This window comes from Alnus glutinosa, chromosome 2 (genome assembly GCF_958979055.1).
Source record: "Alnus glutinosa chromosome 2, dhAlnGlut1.1, whole genome shotgun sequence".
NCBI lineage: Eukaryota > Viridiplantae > Streptophyta > Magnoliopsida > Fagales > Betulaceae > Alnus > Alnus glutinosa.
In genome coordinates, this window is record NC_084887.1 from 1,745,472 (window position 1) to 1,766,038 (window position 20,567).

Here is a 20,567-nt window from a genome sequence, read left to right on the forward strand (position 1 = left end):
TTGAAATGGAACCAAAGAGCCCACAAACCTTCTTGCTTCTGTTTCTGTATATTCAGGGACGGAACCAAATTTTAGGCGTGGGGAATGAAATTAAAAATAAAATAAAATTAAAGAGGTACAAATTTGAATTTAAAACAATTATAAAGGTATTTTTTTAAAAATAAAAATAAAATTGGGAAATATTTTGAGGCCCCTAAACCTCTTAATACTTACTAGTTCTGTGTTTGTATATATCCGAATATCCGAATAGAAAATTTTCTCTTCCAATCATCCCAAAGAAATTTTGTATTCCCTTATCAATGGGAAGGAGTTGATAATACTGAAAAAAAAAAAAAAAAAAAAAAAAAAAAAAACCCTTGATGGGAAAACTTTTTTCTCTCTTTAAAGATAACCAAAGGTTAGTTCAAGAATCTTTGTTCTTCAAACTAATAACTAACGATATGGAAGGTCAAGTAGGATGCAATAGTGCATTAAATAGAAGATGCCAGAAAGGAAACTTACTTACTCAGTTATGCAGTCGGACGAAATAGAATTTTCTCAATTTCAAATGAAATAAAAATGAGCAAGCTTATAGTCGGTACTTTATTTTACAGATTTAATGGTGTATATGATACCCCGTAGTAAATATGTTATCATATTATTTAAAATTTTAAATAATATGATTCTCATTATATGCAATAAAATAAAATATTGACCATGAAACGGATCCTTGTATGCCCTCAAACAAGATTGGCATCTACTTAGATGGTACCTTCAAGTGGAACATGATCCTCTTCTTTTTCTTTTTTTTGAGAAGAATATGATCCTCTTCATTTTACTTAAAATGGAGAAAATTCATTTCATAGTTAAAATTTTGTTTTGTTTCATTTAATGGTGTATATAGTGTTATATCATTTAAAATTTTAAATAATGTAAAAACATATACACCATGAGATGTATCAAATCTAATACTAGCCATAAAATAGATCATCTATTTCAATCCTAGTCCCTTAAAATACAGCTTCCACATTTGCAATTAAAATGAGCCACAAAAATTGATATATTCGGTCGACTAGAAAAACGGAAAACTAATTGCTTTGGCCCAAACAGAAAAAATCTCGGTCTTTGTAACACTAATGCTAGAAATTATATTTTTATCTTATAATACCGATATCTTTAATAAGATTGATCCAATAATTAGTTGAGACGGTTACATCATAAAATAAAAAATGTAATTTTTAGCATTATTTTTTTTTAATATATCTCAAAAAGAAAAAAAGAAAAATATGGCATTCATTGTTTTGCTCCACGTAAAGATTGAATGAAGAGTGTTTAATGGAGTAGTACTTGGGAAGGCAAGAGAAGTTTTTGGTATAAATAAAAGCACCACCTTCGGCCAGCGCTTTGGCCTCTTTCTCTCTCTGCTTGCTGAAGAGGCATTTGCTTCCCCTGGGTCTTCGCGGGTCCTATAGGCAACACGCTTTTCTCTCCCAACCCCCTAAGCCTCTGTTCCGTTAGTGCGTCCAAAAAACCCAAAAAAAAAAAAAAAAAAAAAGGGTCTCTCTCTCTCTTGAACAGCCAAACCTGCGCAAAAAAGAATGATAAAATGAGAAAGCTTTCAATTTTAGCATCAGTTTCTGATAGTCAATAAGGTACTTCTCCTCTTTTATCACTCTAAATACTCAATTCTGCTACGTGGGTTTTGTTATGTCTCTTCAAATTTGATTCCTTTTCATTTGAATTTGTTGATTCAAATCTTCATTTTGCTACATGGGTATTGATTATTTTCTTTGTATGGTTTGAGTTTGATTCATTTTGATTGAAATTGAGGTGTTCTTACGCTCCTTGTTGGATTCCACTGTTGGATCAATCAAAAACCGCCTAATTGGATATGCATGCACGTTAACTTAGATGTACAATATGGTCTCTTGATCGGAATTTTGTTTCTTTTGACGTATATGGATCTGAGTTTGTGTCTTCTTATTCTTTGGTTATTGAATTTCAAGCTACCTTGTTGCAATTCTAATATAACATATGTAATATGTGACAATATATTTTGTGGGCGTTCAGTGTTCTCCTTGGTGTTGGGGAATTTGCGCAAACAAAGGTCAAGATGTCTAGTTTTGTGGGTGTTCTTGTGTCTGATACATGGCTACAGAGTCAATTCACCCAAGTGGAGCTTCGTACCCTCAAATCCAAAGTAAGCATTTCCTTGTTCTCAGATAGGTGCATTTTGAATAATCTTGAATTTTGTACATTCGTTTGTTTGATAATATTTTATGATTAAGTGACGATTTTGGGGTGAGATGTTAACTGGGCTGCATTGGTTTTAGTATGTTTCTGTAAGGACTCAATCTGGTCAAGTCAAGGTGGGAGATTTGCCAGCCGTTTTTGTAAAATTGAAGGCTTTTACGGGAATGTTTACTGAGGATGAGATTAAGGATATCTTGGGGGAGTCATACAAGGACATGGACGAAGAAATTGATTTTGAATCCTTCCTTCGGGTGAGTCTTTGAAGTATGGGGGTCTCATGCTTCTTTTTCATTTATTATTGCGTGCTTACCGTGCAATTGGTATTTCGCGAATGAACTATGGTTTTGCTAAATTTGATATATAAAATCAATTAGTGGCATATTAGGCATGCACAGACCTTGCTTGATTTGCATTGCCTCTTCTACTTAGTTTTTCCTATTTTTGTTTTCCATGTATCTTTTTCCCTCTCTTTTCTTTTTGCTGCATGAACGGTAACTGTGATGAAATGAATAGGGATGATTTAGTTGGCGAGTGTTGTTAATTGGCAGGCATATTTAAATTTGCAATCCCGAGCTACAACAAGATCAGGTGGTTCAAAGAGTTCTTCTTCATTTCTAAAGGCCACAACAACAACTGTTCACCACTCAATTAACGAATCCGAGAAGGCTTCTTATGTCGCCCACATTAACAGCTACCTGGCGGATGATCCATTTTTGAAGAAATATCTTCCCATAGATCCATCTAAAAATGCTTTATTTGATCTTGTAAAGGATGGAGTTCTTCTCTGGTAGATGTGCCAGACCCACTTGGTTATTTTATTCTGATTACTCTTGGTAGATGTTTTCATGTTTGCTAATGGTACTCCTGTTTTAATTGCTTCATGTATAGTAAGCTTATAAATATAGCTGTTCCTGGCACCATAGATGAGCGAGCTATTAACACTAAAAAGGTCCTCAATCCATGGGAGAGGAATGAGAATCATACCCTTTGCCTCAATTCTGCGAAAGCTATTGGCTGCACAGTGGTTAATATTGGCGAGCAGGACTTAATCGAAGGAAGAGTAAGTTGAGCTGCTACCCACTACCATTTTAATCTTCTTATAATATTTTTCTATGTGGTTTAAAACTTGTAATGTTTTTTTCTTTTTTTTCTTTTTCCTATCTGTTGATTTTGTAGCCACATCTGCTACTTGGCTTGATTTCTCAAATAATCAAGGTATGAAACTTGAACTTCTTCCTTTATGCATTGCATATAAGCTCTAAGGACTTAGACACCTTAATGAGGGCCATTATCTTATTTCAGCATATAAGACTCAAAGAGATGGGTTGTCAATGTTTACACTATTGATTGTGTTGTGTTTTCTGTGGTGGCAAGTTCAGATTCAACTATTAGCTGATCTCAATCTGAAGAAAACTCCTCAACTGGTGGAATTGGTGGATGACAGCAATGTATTTTTTTTCCTTCTATTTGATCAATGTTTTGATAATATGCAAAGGCTATAATTTCTTTTTGCATTTTGCTATATATGCTGGAAACAATGATTAACATATTATTTTGCTAATGGAATCCAATCTGCAGGATGTGGAGGAGCTTTTGGGCTTACCGCCTGACAAGGTTTTACTGAAATGGATGAATTTTCATCTGAAGAAAGCTGGGTACGAGAAACAAGTTACAAACTTCTCGTCTGACGTTAAGGTAAAGAACGCTCACCAGTTTGTCAATGACTAAACACTTTATGCTTGAATCTAAAAACAGAGCATGTAATTTTAAGTTGACATGTCTTAGTGATGAGAATAGCTAGTCTGGGTTTTCGTATCTCAGGTACACTTGTGTACTTGGGCTACACCCTTTCAGCTATTTTAACAAAAGTCTATCGTCTTAAAAAAAAAAAAGAAGAAGAGGAAAATGGCAAATAAATTGTGGAAACATGGTTTTATCATTGCATTATCAATGTCCCCTCAACTTCCTGGGAAGTAGCAAGATGTAAGCATTAAGGAAAAGTTTTTTGTTTGATCATGCATTTAATGTAAGTCACCACATAGCTACAATTGGACTTATATTTACTATTAAGGAAAATAGTAATGTTGCAACACTTATATGTAGAAATGTTTATATGATGTTTCAGATGTGTCGTGTATAATGTCTCTGATGTTGTTTTAACCTTGTGCATTTTCAGGATGGAGAGGCATATACTTACCTGCTTAACGCTCTTGCACCTGAACACTCAGGGCCCGGTGAGCTGGATACAAAAGATCCTACAGAAAGAGCAAACATGGTTCTTGCGCATGCAGAAAAATTGGATTGCAAAAGATACCTCACTCCTAAGGACATTGTTGAGGGTTCACCAAATCTTAATCTTGCATTTGTTGCACAAATATTCCAGCACAGGTGAGGAACAACGTAACCCCCAACCCCCCCCCCCCCCCCCCCCCCCCCCCCCCCTCCAAAAAAAGAAAAAAGCCACCTAAAATCGGAAACCATGCCTTTTAGGTTGTTGATGTTTTCACCTCTTATATGAACTGATTCTAAGTTTGTCACCTTATTTATATGATAGGATCTATTCATTATCCGTTGTACATAAACTTGCTAGTTATTGTAAGTAGATATGTCTGTCGCTATTTTTAGTGATCTATCTTCTGCTTTCTGTAAGGATCTGTTGCAGGAGCGGAACTTCTCTTACTTTTGCACAAGATTACATTCTGAGATCCCTTATGTGCCCCTTTGGAAATATGTTGCCATGATTCATCGGTTAAATCTGTTCATTCTATTCTAATCTTATAAGCGTTCAGAATGAATATGATGATAAATTGGACATGCATTTGATTTAAATATTTCTAGCTTTCTTGTTTTTATTGATTTTTTTCTTCTTCTAGCTAGGTATGTCCCTTGTATACTTTGTGTGTACTTAGGTTGTGCCTTTTGCGCTTTTCAATAATATGTGATTACTTATAAAATAAATAAAATCTATAGGAATAATAGCAACATTAACAACAACAATAACAATAACAATGATAATGATGATAATTATATGTTAGACTAGTACTACTACTAGTAGTAGTATTAACTAGAAATTTATAAATATTTTATTTCGCTTGGTCTTCATGTAGAACTTTTTTTGAATCCGTTCTTGAAATTCGCTCCTAGATTTTTTGCATGTGTGCTTGCTGTTTACCACAATTAGCCATGTAGACTTGGACAAAGTATGAAGAAAGACATTGTGAAAATGGTGATCTACGAAGTCTCTTTTTACTGTAGAAGAATTAATGGTGACTGTTGGTCCTCAATTTCAAAAGTATGTGCAACATTGTAAATATAGCTCGTATTATTACTTCTTCCTCTTTATTCACACTCACGCTTGTATTTTCCATCCCTCAAATTGCACAGTAATTTCCAAATGGTGCCTTTCCTGAAAGTTAACCATTTTTCTGGTAGTTTATGATGGTACAACAACAATGCCGTATTTTCATTATTTTCCTAGGATGTGCAAACCCTAGCTTTTGTGATTGTTCAATGTTAATGATTTGCAACTTTCTATGCAGGAATGGCTTGACAGTCGACAGCAAAAAGATGTCTTTTGCTGAGATGATGACAGATGATGCACAAACTTCTCGTGAGGAGAGATGCTTCCGATTGTGGATTAACAGTCTTGGAGTTGCTACCTATGTCAATAATGTTTTTGAGGATGTCAGAAATGGGTGAGGTTTTTGTTTTCCACCCAGTATTGTCAAGCCCATATGAATCTTGATTGACGATAGCTTCCTTGGGTTTGCAGATGGGTTCTTTTAGAAGTTCTTGACAAAGTTTCACCAGAATCAGTTAACTGGAAGCAGGCAACAAAGCCTCCTATAAAGATGCCATTTAGAAAAGTTGAGAACTGCAACCAAGTTATAAAGATTGGAAAGCAATTAAACTTCTCCCTTGTGAATGTAGCTGGGAATGATATCGTGCAAGGAAATAAAAAGCTCATACTAGGTAAGTTTTAAAATTTTACCCCTAAACTGTTGTTACCTTGCTTATTACTTCTGCTCCATTCAGTTTATCCATATGACCGTGTGAGATTTGTTGCTATATAATTGGAAGTTGTGGTGTTTTGTTTTTTATTTGTTGGATATCTGGTGTAAAGTTACACTATTCCGGTAATATAGCATTTTGTATGATAGGAACAAAATGAAGTCTATGTTTTTTGTCTCAAGTTATTCTTGTAGCCAACTCAAGAAAATAATTTAGGACAGATAGGTGCTTTCATTTATATTTTCTCTGATATGAACAGTAGAAACTGAATCACGAAAAAGGGGTGGAGTGGGGCATTTGAACATATGACACAAATACGTATAGTCCTTACCAATTATAATTCATAGTTTCCAGGCTTTGTAGGTATTCAAATCTAATTTGGACTATATGAACCCAAATCTTCGAGGTAGAAACTTGTACATATTGATCAAGTAGTTTAAAGGTTGGAAAAAGCTAGTAACTATTGCTAGTGTGAGAAAATGTACACCGATCTGATAGCTGCCTCGCTTATAAGAAATCAACAGGATGCACAAAAGGGGCGAGGCCATAGGCCTTATGTCAAGGCCATGGGGTGCTAATACCAGAGTATTGGGCCTTTTGTTTGATTGGTTTTTGGCTTGTTGCTGATTGGATTATTATGGGTTCAAGTACTAGGCTTGTTGCTGATCTGATTATTATGGGTTCGAGTCCTAGGATGTGGCTAGTCTCTTACTCGTTGAAACTAAATGTTCATCAGTAATTGGGGAACTGCTCTAACTGGCTAACCTTTCAATTAATCTTCTTTCTTTGAAATGGTTTCAGCACATATCTATATTAGTTTAATTATTTTCCTTTCATGACATTTTCTCGTTAAGAAAGTGTAATTTGTAGAGATTGCTGTAAACCATTGGAAAACACTCATCTCCTTGCCTCCCATTTGCAGCTTTTTTGTGGCAACTCATGAGGTTCACTATGCTCCAACTCCTAAAAAACTTGAGATCGCACTCCCAAGGTAAAAAGGGTAAAGAGATAAAAGATGCTGACATTCTAAACTGGGCAAACGACAAAGTGAAGAAGGCGGGTAGAACCTCCCAAATGGAGAGCTTCAAGGTAATGCTGTAAACAATGGTATTGTTTTACAATCCGATTATAACCCTTGATTTATGGTTTTTGCGTCTGAATTAACTTTTTGTTTTAGGATAAAAACCTTTCAAATGGGATTTTCTTCCTCGAGCTTCTTAGTGCTGTAGAGCCAAGGGTGGTCAATTGGAGTGTTGTTACAAAGGGAGAAACTGGTATGTCAACTTTCTTATACTTAAGGTGTGGGAAAAAATGAGAAATTTGCCAAGCTCGCACCTTTTTGGCTTACTACAGACCATGAGAAGAATGTACAAGCATAAAAGGGGGAAAAAAAATGTCTCACTTCCCTGTTATTTATATTGCAGAGGAAGATAAGAAGTTGAATGCAACATATATAATAAGTGTCGCACGAAAGCTGGGGTGCTCCATTTTCTTGTTACCTGAGGATATTATAGAGGTAAAGTTGTCATTGTAAAATTGGATGCATATATTCTCTTCACATTTGCCACTATTTTGTGATGAAACAACACTTCATCTTCTACTCAATTTTTGGGCTTGACTAGTCACTTTAAATTATCACTATTTGAATGTTTAAAAGAGAATGCCAAAATCCAGATAAGGAATTCGGGAACGTTCTATTTTGATAGTCCATTTTGTGGAGATTATGATTCTGAGCCTGTATGCTTGTTCAACTCCTAGAAGTTTGTCTTCTTTTTATTAGTGAGGATTATACATTGAAATACTAATCAGCCTGGCCAGTTTAACCCGCTTTTGCTTCACCTCTCCAGGTTTGCTCAATCCAAAAGTATATTAATATGACAAAGCGACTTGTATTGGTGTTACAGTGTTTATGTTTCTTAATTGATGATCCTAATTAAGTTTAATAATTATCCCTTTTGAACTTTCTTCATTAACGCGCAATGGACGAGCGCGCTAGTTCAAAAGGGATAACTATTATTTTTTACTTATCAAAAAATAATTATCCCTTTTGAAAGAAGGGTGAAGAAGTTCATGAGTTGATGTTATCGAGTTGACTTTTTATGTTTATAGGTGAACTCGGTTCGTGAGACTGCAATTGATATTTTCAAATGTAAAAATACAACACTCCGTAGTAATTTCTACTTTCTATTGCCTTGTGTGCCTAACTACAGGTAAACCAGAAGATGATCCTTATTTTGACGGCTAGCATCATGTATTGGAGCCTACAACAACCGGCAGAGGAATCGGAGTTGGAGTCAAACCCTGCTGAAGACTGTAAAACTCCTGATGCATCATCCCCTGCAGCTTCAGTGGATGGTGAAAGGGAAACAGCTTTGGCTTCCGAGGTCTCGAATATGGCCATCAACGATGATGCTTCAGATAGTGCCCTCTCCCCAAAGGTTGAAAATGAGGAATCCTCTGATAAGGTCGAAGGAAAGGAAAGTCCTGATAGAGAATGACCTGAAATACAACTCAAGAATATTTTTCCCTCTTTCTCCTCTTTATTTATTGTTTTTATTCTAAGATAACAGGAAAAAAAAAGTAAATTTGGCTGTAGTTAGCAAATGTTCTGTTGCTCTATATTTAAGAGAGAGCACTCATTCTACTATGTGCATGTAAACCACAGAAGAAAAAAGGGTCCTGTAAATTTTCTTTCTTTAACTAAAGGTTACTGTTCTTAGGCATATTCTTTTGATTCAAATTACATTGATTTTGAGGAATAATGTAAGTTGGGCTTGAAGCATTATTTGTTCATCCTTCTTGGTATTAGTTGTATAGCATTTCAAGTTGATGCTGAGTATGATAGCCCTGATGGCCGATTTTGGATGGCCGAACCACCCAAAATCGCACCGAACCCAAATCCGGTTCTTGCTGTCTAGCACTCACTTACAAAGATAAAACTGCTCGGTTCCGTGGTTAAGAAGTATATTACTGCATAGTAATCCAGTAATCAATTACACTACAATTTCAAGATAAAATTATCCAAGAAGATCACGAATGCACGAGTAACTGAAGTTACAAAAAACCCAACTAAAGCACTCTTATGCATTGCAATTTTATTGTCCCATTTGTTAAAACTACAACAAAAGAATGTTTTATTTATACATCAGGAAAAAATTTGTATATAAACCTATATTTTCTATTCTTGTTCGCTTGGCATGGGGACAGAGGCAGGAGGAGATGCAGGTGATCTGGGCCAAACATGAATATCATCAGCAGGAGCCCCATCAGATTTTTCTTGTTCAGCAACAAGCACAAGCATCTCAAGGCGCTTGTCAAAGAGAAATGCACTCTCATCTCTCTCGTCAAGCTCAGCAGCTTCAGCTTCAAGCCACTTCTCTCGTAAATCATCAAGAAGATTTGCTTGGTCTGTATTGACTACAGCTCCTGGAGCACTTGGAACGGTTGTGCGAAGTGAGGAATCTCCAGATGGTGGCGGGAGCGTCAACAGCATTGCTCGGAATTCCCGTGTATCAGCAAATGTCTCAAAATTACATGCAATTGTGTCTAGACAGTACTCCCGTATCTTCGCAACACCATACCTACAAGTCCAATGTAACCACAAATTATGTTCAAGGCTAATAAGCTATTCAATGATTTACTCATCAATGATTCATTCAATTTCATTTCTGACCCTCTATAAAGCCATCATTCATAAGGGTTCCAGCTTATTGTCAAATTATTGGGCTTCCTATGACCATACTCCAGATTGTACATGGTTACATCACCAAATGGCGGGGGGCTATGAAGACAATGAGATGGGATGATAAGCATGATAGAGCATGGCATATTCAGCAAGTCAAACTGTGGTGAACCTGGAAGTTCTTTCATGTCAAAACATGTCGAAGTCAAATTTTTTTTAGGGGTTCCCATGATGATTATATTAAGAACAGGTGGAAGAGGTTTAAAGCTATGAAGTGTTCCCAGGTACTTATTATGCCTCACATGGATAGCCTACTAAGGATTCTCATAAGCAACAAATCCACTGTGGAAGCTGAAAAACTGCTTCTTGATAATGTCAGAATTAGATGAGTATCCTAGAAGCAGATCAAGAGCTGAACCCTTGTAGGCCACATACTGGTAAGTGCCTGAACAGTTCACTTACAAAGTGCCTTATTCAAGAGCTCAGAAACTGTCAGATAGCTGTATTATGGGCCAGGGCCACATATGTGGCACTTGGTAAGAATATAATAAGTCAGATACGTACTACCTTCCCAAGCCCCACATATAGATCTAATAGATCATCAGTTCACCTCTTTTTTTTGGTAAGTAAGTAGTTCACCTTTACTATAGCAACTGATCAAGATATATTAGGAAGAGCAAATAGATAAAGAGATAAGATGTACATGTCTGATAATATCAGCCAATGGCACAACTCTGCAGGTGAGACCATTTCCAGGTGCGGCAACAGTGCATCAGCCGCAGCACGCTTAAGAGAAAATAACAAGTATCTAGAAGCAGCATCAAACATTTCCTCAGCCTGATCAATTAACACATGTTAGAACCCCCAAAAGAAAAAATTCCTGCTACAAGCAGTTTTGATTTATACCTGATCTGGGTCTATATTCTTCAAACCATCAGTGTACCTGAATCAGCCAAAGAAATCAAAATAAGTTACATGCTTTGAAACCAACCAATCTCAATAAAACCGTAAGGCGCCCCTTAGTACACTGGGAGTATACAAAGGAAACACCTAGTTAGGATGAGAAAAGCGAGCAAGAAAGTTAAAACCAATCTCATTAAAAATAAGTTACATGCTAATTAAGTCTGGTTCTGATGCATGCAATCATGTTAAATGGTTGATCGAACTCTTTCTTTCCCAGTATGTTTGATCGCATAAGAAATTGACAAGAAGTGCAAGAAAATCCTGACTAGGGCAGACATCTATGGTTATTGTAACAACATAATCTTTCCAGCATATTTTCCTCCAAATATTCTAAGCTCAGTATTCTAGTGTAATCAGAATAAACTTACATATACTCAATCATTTTCTCAAATGCTTCCGTGGTCAAATCTTGTTCTTCAAGAAATGGAAGGCCATCAACAGGTAATGCATCTTTTCCTTCATGAAAATCCTTCATACGAGATAATCTTGCTCTAAAGTATTCTGACCTTGATGCTAAAACCACTTGATGGCAACGGAAAATCTTTTTATCAACTCTTACACAAACATCTGCAAGATCATCTACAAAATTACTGATCTGCATTGCACCAACATAATATGATAATCTCTCAACACTATTGTCTTGGTTGTGTTCCCGGTTGGAGTTGGCAAGGGAAATTTGAAGGATTTGACGCAAGGCAGCCGGAAGTCGATCTTCTTCAGGAAGAGACAGGCCCTGTAAAATGAAGCGTTTCTGAGAATTATCTGCGTCCCTCAGTGCTTTGTGTTGTGCATATTTCTGGTGAATACGTTCTTTCTCAAGAATCTTTTGCAATGATTCACATTTGCATACTTTGCATATTCTCACAAGATCCTCCATGTCATCTACTGCAATATCTAGTCTGTCAGAATAGAAGAAGTGGATGAGGCTGTAAAGAGCATGATAAGACAATTTTTCCTTTCCAAATCTCACTTCTTTGCGGTCTTTCCAATCAGTTTCAAACTTCCTCTTAAAAAATGGTGACCGGGCACTTAAGATAACTCTGTGAGCTTCAATAGGTCTACCTTGTGCAAAAAATACCACATCTGGAGGGAAGTGGTATGAATTGAAACCCCCACTGGATGAAAGAGCTAGCCAATCATATCATACGTTGAGTGTCAGACTGATATGCATAGTATTTGCAGAAGAAAAATACGTAAGACCAAATGAGCTGATAGGCATCATCACTTATGAAGCAACTAAAGCCGCAAATTTACTTTAAGCTACAGAATAGAACCATTTCCCCAATATTGCCATATTTACACCAATTACCAATAAATCCGACAACTAATTTTGTCTTATTCATCCCAACTTTCAAATTTTTTAAAACCCATCTACTTATTCAAAACCAACAAATCAAAGATAAAAATTTAACACCCACATGAAAGGGGCCCTCCATAATCTATGGAAATAAGAAACGCCCCAAAGAGCTAGTCCCAAAATTTAAAACTAGCACCATCATATCCACACCCCAATACACCAATATATCCATCTGAATCATTCATCCACAAGATAAGTTTATACAAAATTGACCCATAAATCAAAGTAGATAACATCCTTCACATTTTCATTCCCAGATGCTCGGCCAACACAGGCATTCAACCCAAAATAAACTTACTTTCCACAACTACCTCTACTGACAGAACTTTAAACCATTCACAACATAATTACACAGGAAACAATAACCCAGATTCTGTACCCCCATATGAAATTCACATCACCAATTCAGAAATGTAACATTTCACCTACAAAATTTCACACAAAACAGCCCCCAATGTACCTGAAATTGAAACTAACCCATTATCCCCACTAACCTATACAACAAAACCCACATAAGCATGCAACTAATTTTGATCTTTTCACCTAACAAAATTCACACAAAACGAAAAGAAAGAACTCTATTTACAAGAAAATAAAACTGACCCATTTACCTACACAACAAAACCCATATCACCAATCCAAGAAATTAAACATTTTCACCAACAAAATTGGCACACAAATCGAAAATAAAAACCCCATGTCCCTGAAATTGAAACTAACCCATTATCCCCACTCCCCATTACAACAAAACTTACATTACCAATCCAAGAAATTCAACATTTTCACCAACAAAAATTCACAGGAGAGAGAGAGAGAGAGAGAGAGAGAACCCAATGCACCTGAAATCTGAAACTGACTATCAGCCTGCTCCAAGTAGGCTCTATTCCCCGCACAACCCAAGAAAGTCTCTCTCATCGCGGCCTGCAAGGGCCCAAGCGGCGGCGGCCTCGCCTCGAACGCCTTCAACAGTTTCCTCACCTTCAGGTTCAGCGCCGCGTAGTGGCACCTGTCCCCATCAAACGTGTGCTCCGAGCAAATCGCGCCACTCTCGAGCAGCATCCTCGCGGCGTCGAGGTGGCCCGCCAGGCACGCGTAGTAGAGCGCCACCGAGTCCCACTGGTCGCGCGCGTTGACATTGACACCGGAGTCGAGGAGGTACCTCAGGCGCTCCACATCGCCGGCGCGAGAGGCAGAGAACACGTCGCCGTTCGGGACCTTCTTGAGGGGTATTGAGGAGCCGAAGTCCGAGGGGTCGAGGTCGATGTCGTCCAGGTCCGTGCTGACGCTCCAGGAAGGCATTGTGGGAAATGTGAGCTTTGGGCTCTGTACGTGGGTTTAGTGGGGTTTAGTGGGCAAGTGAACCTCATCAAAAAGCCTCTCACAATTGCAGTCGAACAGCCCAGCCAATCCTAATCCATTCCAACGGTCATCCTATTCCTATGGCGTTTTCTTCCTTTCCTTTTCTTTTCTTTTCTTTTCTTTTTTTTCCTTTTTCCTTTCACTCATCAACTTACCCATCCAGTAAGATTTGAACTTTAGGCTCCTACCCATCAATCACTCCATACCTTATAATGTAGTGAAAATGCCATTAAGCCAAAAATGGCCATTTGCCATTGCTTTCGTGTTCTAGATGTGGGAGTTTTGCCTTTTAGCATGAAGACTTCAAATATTTATCACAAGATTGTACAGAGTATCAAGATTCAAGAGTGATATACAATTTCGTTATGGATGGGGCAACCGAATTGCCTCTAAGGTGTGAAGGACTATCAAACAACTTCTCAGAGGATACTAAATTTAATTCAAGCAACAATTACAAGCACAACCAAACATCAAACCAAAACTTACAGGGCAGGAGAAAATTAGACAACGCCCTGAATTGTGATGTAATTAAGTGTATAATGTAATGTAACATTTTGAAATTTACATTTTGTCCCCTACAAACACCGGAAAATCAACAGGTGCTCTCTTCACTCGGTCCTTCCCTTAAGAGTGGGGAAAAAGAAAAAGCATAACTCAAATGTTCTTCTCCAGAGGGGCAACAAGCCCCTACTAGGATGACTGACATATTACACTTTGATCAACAGCAAATGCTATTTATCATCAACTTTGATGGAATTTAGCCGTCTAAATCTTTGATCAAGCTCTGCCATAACTGCTGGTTCTTGCTTTTTCCTTTGCTTAGATATAGTGTTGGTTGTCATAGAACCAATCTTATCAAATGCCACCTGCAAGGTCAAATCATTACAAGCTTTATTAACAGTTTTTAGTCATTGAGAAATGTTTCAAAGCAATAAGCCAAAAACACGGGAGAAGTAGGTGATTGATACCACAAAGGCACAAATCAACATAACCAAGATGATGGGAGAAAGTTTTGGCCAAATAGCAAAGGAAAGTTTTTCTATAGTGAAGTTAAGTATAGTTTAGTTTTTTTTTTCCTTTTTCTTTTAAAAAAAAAATTAAAAAAAAAAAAAGAAGAAGAAGAAAACAAAGCTAGGGAACATAGGAGGAGGAGGGGGAGTCTTTCCCAATACAGGTAGGAAAATAACCAGATAAAGGAGAAATGATGTGAATGCAGTTAGAATAAATTATAGTTGCAGCCCAGTTTGCCACATGAAGGGCACAGAAGTTTGCACTTCGATTTTTTTTTTCCCTATTCTCTATAGTAACTCCCCTAAGTTAAGTGATGCCAGATCAAATCTTCATTATTAGTGTTTATTCTGTTTTGTTTTGATCACTAATAAAGAGTAATTATTTTTTCCAACTTAATCACATACATGTGCTTTCAAGTTTCCCTTCCACCTCTCTGAGGAAAAATGTGTGTGTGTGTGTGTGTGTGTGTGTTGGGGGGGGTCTTGGGGGGACTTAGAAAGCATTATAACTGAAATGAGGGAGTAGTAAGAGAATTAATTTACCGTTAGTAATTCATCAGGATCAAATAGGTGATGCGAGGTTCTCTGCAATATGTTAATTACATCACCAACATGATGGGTTAGAAGCAACTGCTCTTCTTTCATCTGCATTTGCAAATCACAACTTCAACAACCTAATCCCATAGTAATATCTGATGTTTGAGTTATAGTCAGCCCTAAGAATCAATAGTCAAGTAGCAGATAAAGCTTAACTAGGCAACACAAGCAATGCAAAGAGCCTACAGGCTAAAGCACTCATACCATAAAGATTGCCAAAGCTACATGAAACAGAACCTTTGCCCCCTCATAGAAAAGGACATCCCACACCCGCAGAGTTGTCTGGAAAAAGAGACAAACAGAAGAATTGTTACTTGTTTGTAATGGAAACAATCTTAACTAACTGTTTTTGTACAATAGCAGAGATAGTGAGAGAGAGAGAGTCTCAACACTGTTCTAACCTCTGAAGGCAAGCTCTTAGAAAAGAGGCATAGAAACCACTCAGTGGCAACAAGGGAGACATCAAAATCCAATGCTTCCAAATGAGAGGCTATCCTGCATTTTTTATTTTCCCAATTTTAAAATGTATTCACCAGAAAATAAAGGACACATCTGCTAAGTCATCAAAAAGCAAGGCACCTTGGACACTTTTTAACAAGTAGATCTTGGAACACCCTTTGTTCAACATGGCATCCTGATAAGTTAGTTGTGTAGCAGTCATTAACTAATACATTTTCCAAAAGGACTGCCAGCATCCAAAATGCATCTTCCTCTGTTTTCATCACAAGCAACAACAATGCTGCAACATAATTCAAGCCCTGCACCAAGAATAACTCAAAATATTAAATAAAATGTATATCCCAGATTAGGTATTATACATCAACAATTATCTAGAAGGACTTAAATTGGTCTTGGTTTCAAAGTTGATTACTAGTAGACATGTAAGAGAAACCAGTTTTGCTGCTTCAGATCAATTATCTAGAAGAAAAGATGCAATACATAACAAATACTAGCAGATGCAACCAGATCAAAGCAGAGACGGTTCCATGAGGTATTTTGTGATTGTTATATCTTCAGTAGACTCAATCGCATATTTACAAGATGGGATGAAACAATCACGCTTTACAATGTGGTCAAAAGTAGAATTGGTGAGATGAGGTGTTGGTTGCTTCCAACCAACACGATTAATACAATTGATGGAACAGTTCAATGTAAAATATAGCTCATTCATTAATGCATGTGATAAATAAATAATCGCAATCATGATTGAACAAATTTAATTGGTGCAAATTGAAGGTGCCATTACGAGGGAAAACTAGAAGGGGGATAGAATCAAAGCAAGAATCATAACGGCATTAGCACTCCAATTATTTTATATACTAAAAAACCTAGATCAACTTGTATCTTGTAGACACAAAATGATTCAGGAACAAGTTTATTCGAAAGTATAATCTTATATATGCTATAATCTGGAACAAGATTTGGGGCTGTGAAATACACAACATGGGAGATACTTTTGAATGTATTAGTTTGTTACATATCGCGTTTCACCCAAACACTTCAGTAACAGGAGCTTGATGCATCATGTCTTTATAATTAAACAAACTCCATACTGACACAAAGATATTTCTGTACAGGTCTACAAGGGAGCAAACCCACCTGACAATAACCAACATCAGAATCACGGAAAGAATACCCAACAAGAACACGTCGGAGAGCAGCATGACCCTCTGGAGTGTCCAACCACGGGTGACCAGGGAAGGTGCGTGGTAGGTCCTGCATGTATATAAGAAGTATGAAAATAGCAAAAGATATTAAATGACATTATAAAGTTAGTATAAAAGTAAGGCTTTAAATCACCAAGAACAAACCACAATAAATTTTATATTCATCCATAAAAACTCTAATTATCCCCAAGAATAATAACAAAAATAAAAATAATAAAATTGTTGCATCTATTTAGAAATTGCTTCTCTTCAACCCCATCCACACACTTCATCTTTGAGAAAATTAATCTTTTCTTTTCTAGAGATAAGACTTCTTGATCTTGAGAACACAAAAATCAAATACCCAAATTGTTCAAATCTGTGTCAATCTTCCTAAGTCTTACCATCAAATACACCAATTTAAGCTGCACATTAGGATAAGTAGAGTTAACGGACATTGCTATGCTACCTTTCAGTTACAGTACAACAAAACTTAGAGATCTCGACTTTAATAAATCAAATGACATCAAAGTTTCTAAATAACAATAGAAAGATTATTTATTGCAGCAACAATAGCCTTGTAATTGAATGGTTCACACACAATCAAATGACCTAACAACAGATTTTATCATAAAAGAAGTGATGCACAGCATTACAGCAGAGGATAATAAAAAAAATTTGCAATACATTTGTTTCAACAAAGTGCTGCAAACTAAATCCACTGCTGCAAACTACTTATCTTTCAAAAGGAATCAAACCCCAAAGATGGCAAACCAATATGTATATCAAATCTGCAATCTGCAATCTACAATCAATAATAAAAAATTCCAATATACCAATCTTACACTGCCACAATCGTCATTGCAATGCATAAAAACCCAATTCACTCACTCACATGATCAATCTGCCTCGTGGCAGGGGTGACCTTCCCCTCGACTGCCTTGGTCAAGTCATTGTAATAGCTCTCCGGCACCGTGGACTTCTTCTTCGCCGCCCCGGACAGCGAAAACCACACCTTGGGGCGGAGAACCGGCGGAATTCCCTTCCTAATGAGCCTCTTCAAAGTTATGGCGTTTGCCAAAGCTGATAGCTTAAGCGAGGCCTTAAAGGATTGGCCTTCGAAGATAGAAGGCTGCAAGTACCAATTGGCTCCTTTGCTGGCCTCCAATGCCCACCAAACCCTGCCCTGCTGCCTCACCTTCTCCCTCACCTCATTCAGCACATTGACATCATCCACATTCCCTTCTACTGTGAAACCATAAAGGTCTTGGAACTTCACAGTGAGGTTTGCCCTCCTGGCATGGATGCTGGGCCTCAAGATTGGTATTTGAGATTGGAATTCTAAGGCAAGGTCCCTCTTGCTTTGTGTTCCATACATTTCTTGGGTTTGCAGTGACAGATCAAGAAAGAAAGAAAGAAAGAGGGAGCGAGAGAATGAGAAAAAAAACAAGGTGGTGTCTTTGATTAGAGAAATGAGAGGACCTTGTCAAATGAGAAAACCCACAAGTATGAAACCAGAAATGGTCTATTTTTTGAGCCTGAGAGTGAGAGGTCGAAATTTGATAAGGAGAGGATGAAAATCTTGGGTTTTCTTCAAATGGGTGTTTCAGATTTTGATGAAATAAAGAGTCCGGCAGAAGAAATTGTCACCAAAACTTTACATTTGTCACGGCCATGAAAGTCCCCTTGGTGCCATTAAAAAGGCTTGAAAGTTTCCACTGTAAGGAAAAATAAATAAAAAGAGAGAGACTTTTCTTTTCGTTCACAAGTAGGCTCTTGAATAAAAGAAGGTTGGATATGGATATTCAAAAACAACAGAGACCCAGAAAAGGGAAAGTGAGGAAAATGGTGAGGAAACCGAAAAAACAAAACTCAGAACAGATCCTACAATAATAGAGAAAAAAGTGGGAACCTGAAATGGGGCTCTGGCTCAGGAACACATAAAACCACACTAGCTAATAAAAGAATTGGGATAATATGGGGTGGATAAATGGATACAGGGTTAGGAGCATCAAGATAAATCCGAACTTTTGGGGGGTGGACTTAAGGTTTGTAAAATTGGAGAAACTTAACGGAAAAATGTCTGAGGTAGTGAGGTGGGCTAGTCTTGGGATTTTTAAAAATATAGGTGTAGAAGAAGAAGGGCCCAATTGTAAAATTATTTTACTTTTTGGGGTGGTTTTGAAATTTTTGTTGTTTTTTTGAAAATTTTCCGTTGATTATTTTTTTATTTTTTTTTTTTGGAACGTTATTGTGGACCTTACAGAGAGCCGATGATGATGATATTTGGGGAGAGAGTGAGAATTGAGAAAGATGGGTGTTGGTGACAGCAGAGGCTGCTTGGGTAGGTTAACATTGCATGATTGATGGTAAAATCCTGGGCATTCGAAGTCACTAAATTACCCTTTTATATGGAGTGGGGTTATTTTTGGGATGGTCATACTTGCCCTTTGCAGTTGACTTTCTATTCTTTCGTTGACTTTCAATGACGTAAAGAAAAGAGCCGGAACTTATTTGGGTTTGACTTGATAAGAAATTTCGGTATATATATATTCTACAAATTGAATTTTAGGAATTCCTATAATTTGGCCTCTAAAAAATGACTCGTTGTTTTTAAGCATGTGGGAAGCGCATATTTTTTTTATTAATGCTATTAAAAAAAATGTATTTCTCCTATGCTAAGTGACACATGTTACTATTTTAGAGGTTTAATTGTAGAATTTTTATAACTTAATTTATAGGAAATTTTTGTCCTAAAATATGTGTTGTTATGATTGATAGGCTTCAATACATTAATGCTGGCCCTTGTTGCGTTGAATAACTGGCAAGGCAGTATTCGAGTCGAGCTTGGGGTTGTTGGATTCAACTTGAATACATAGAATAGGGGCTCGAGCTGAGTTTTGAATGATTGTACGAATTCGACTTGTTAAGAATCTAGCCGTCGCCAAGTTCGAACTCGGCTCAAACTCGGCTAGCTTAATAAACCAAGCCTCTAATCAAGCTCGAACTCAATTTGAGTTTAATAATTATTTTTATTTCAAAAAAATAAAATAGCATTCAATACAAATTTAATCTTAATCTATATTTCACATTCTAAATGGAATGATTGTAATATTACTTATATTATGTTAATATTTATACACTATAATTATATAATTTTATATTTATATAAACTTATTTTTATACATATATATTAATAAATATGAACACTATATATATACACACACACAAGCGAGCTAACGATTCAAGTTGAACGAGTCAAGTCGAGCTCACGAGCTTTGTCCGAGTCGAATTTATACAAATCTATCTCATTTAATATACGACCGGATTATTGTGTTCACGAACGGCTCATTTATTTTTCGAACCGAAATTAAATTAAGTTTAAGCAAGCTGAGTCAAACCGAGTTCACAAGCAGCCAAGCTTAGCTAACACCCCTAATCACTGCAAATAGAGATGATTTATTTCATGAACAATATAAAATTTGATGGTATATAAGTTATCACATAACAAATATATTGCCACATTATTTAAAATTTTAAATAACCGATATCATATGTACCATTAAATATAATAAAACAAAAATTAAGCTTAAAATAAATCATCCCTATTTTAGGCTTACCATCGAAGCGTATATCACTAGCACTAATATGCTCCATTAATTTCAGAGTAATAATTTATTATCATTTTTTTATATAATTTTTCACTATTT

General features: G+C 36.7%; 3 protein-coding genes across 4 annotated transcripts; 1 reads left to right on the forward strand and 2 right to left on the reverse strand.

Annotated features, from left to right (window-relative positions):
* Positions 1 to 1,357: 1,357 nt before the first annotated feature.
* LOC133861118 (fimbrin-5) lies at positions 1,358 to 9,051 on the forward strand. Of its 2 annotated transcripts, none has more exons than XM_062296831.1 (15): positions 1,358 to 1,631; positions 2,050 to 2,179; positions 2,313 to 2,483; positions 2,781 to 3,019; positions 3,121 to 3,292; positions 3,409 to 3,447; positions 3,612 to 3,680; positions 3,811 to 3,927; positions 4,409 to 4,620; positions 5,772 to 5,927; positions 6,005 to 6,204; positions 7,166 to 7,332; positions 7,421 to 7,517; positions 7,668 to 7,759; positions 8,454 to 9,051. In XM_062296831.1, the coding sequence occupies exons 2-15, from the start codon at positions 2,093 to 2,095 to the stop codon at positions 8,739 to 8,741; spliced, it is 2,106 nt and encodes a 701-aa protein (XP_062152815.1). In that variant the 5' UTR covers positions 1,358 to 1,631; positions 2,050 to 2,092; the 3' UTR covers positions 8,742 to 9,051. The 2 variants fall into 2 exon arrangements, with proteins under 2 accessions (XP_062152815.1, XP_062152817.1); XM_062296833.1 differs by lacking the exon at positions 1,358 to 1,631 and adding an exon at positions 1,653 to 1,753.
* A 246-nt stretch (positions 9,052 to 9,297) lies between these two features.
* On the reverse strand, positions 9,298 to 13,718 carry LOC133860661 (BTB/POZ domain-containing protein At2g04740). The gene is made up of 5 exons (XM_062296237.1): positions 13,085 to 13,718; positions 11,257 to 12,016; positions 10,832 to 10,868; positions 10,629 to 10,762; positions 9,298 to 9,824 (listed from the first exon to the last, which is right to left on the reverse strand). Exons 1-5 carry the CDS (start codon positions 13,542 to 13,544, stop codon positions 9,422 to 9,424), a joined length of 1,794 nt encoding a protein of 597 aa, XP_062152221.1. The 5' UTR covers positions 13,545 to 13,718; the 3' UTR covers positions 9,298 to 9,421.
* A 356-nt stretch (positions 13,719 to 14,074) lies between these two features.
* LOC133860662 (uncharacterized) lies at positions 14,075 to 18,921 on the reverse strand. The gene is made up of 7 exons (XM_062296238.1): positions 17,753 to 18,921; positions 16,811 to 16,927; positions 15,791 to 15,969; positions 15,613 to 15,706; positions 15,416 to 15,493; positions 15,158 to 15,259; positions 14,075 to 14,470 (listed from the first exon to the last, which is right to left on the reverse strand). The coding sequence occupies exons 1-7, from the start codon at positions 18,233 to 18,235 to the stop codon at positions 14,336 to 14,338; spliced, it is 1,188 nt and encodes a 395-aa protein (XP_062152222.1). The 5' UTR covers positions 18,236 to 18,921; the 3' UTR covers positions 14,075 to 14,335.
* Positions 18,922 to 20,567: the final 1,646 nt, after the last annotated feature.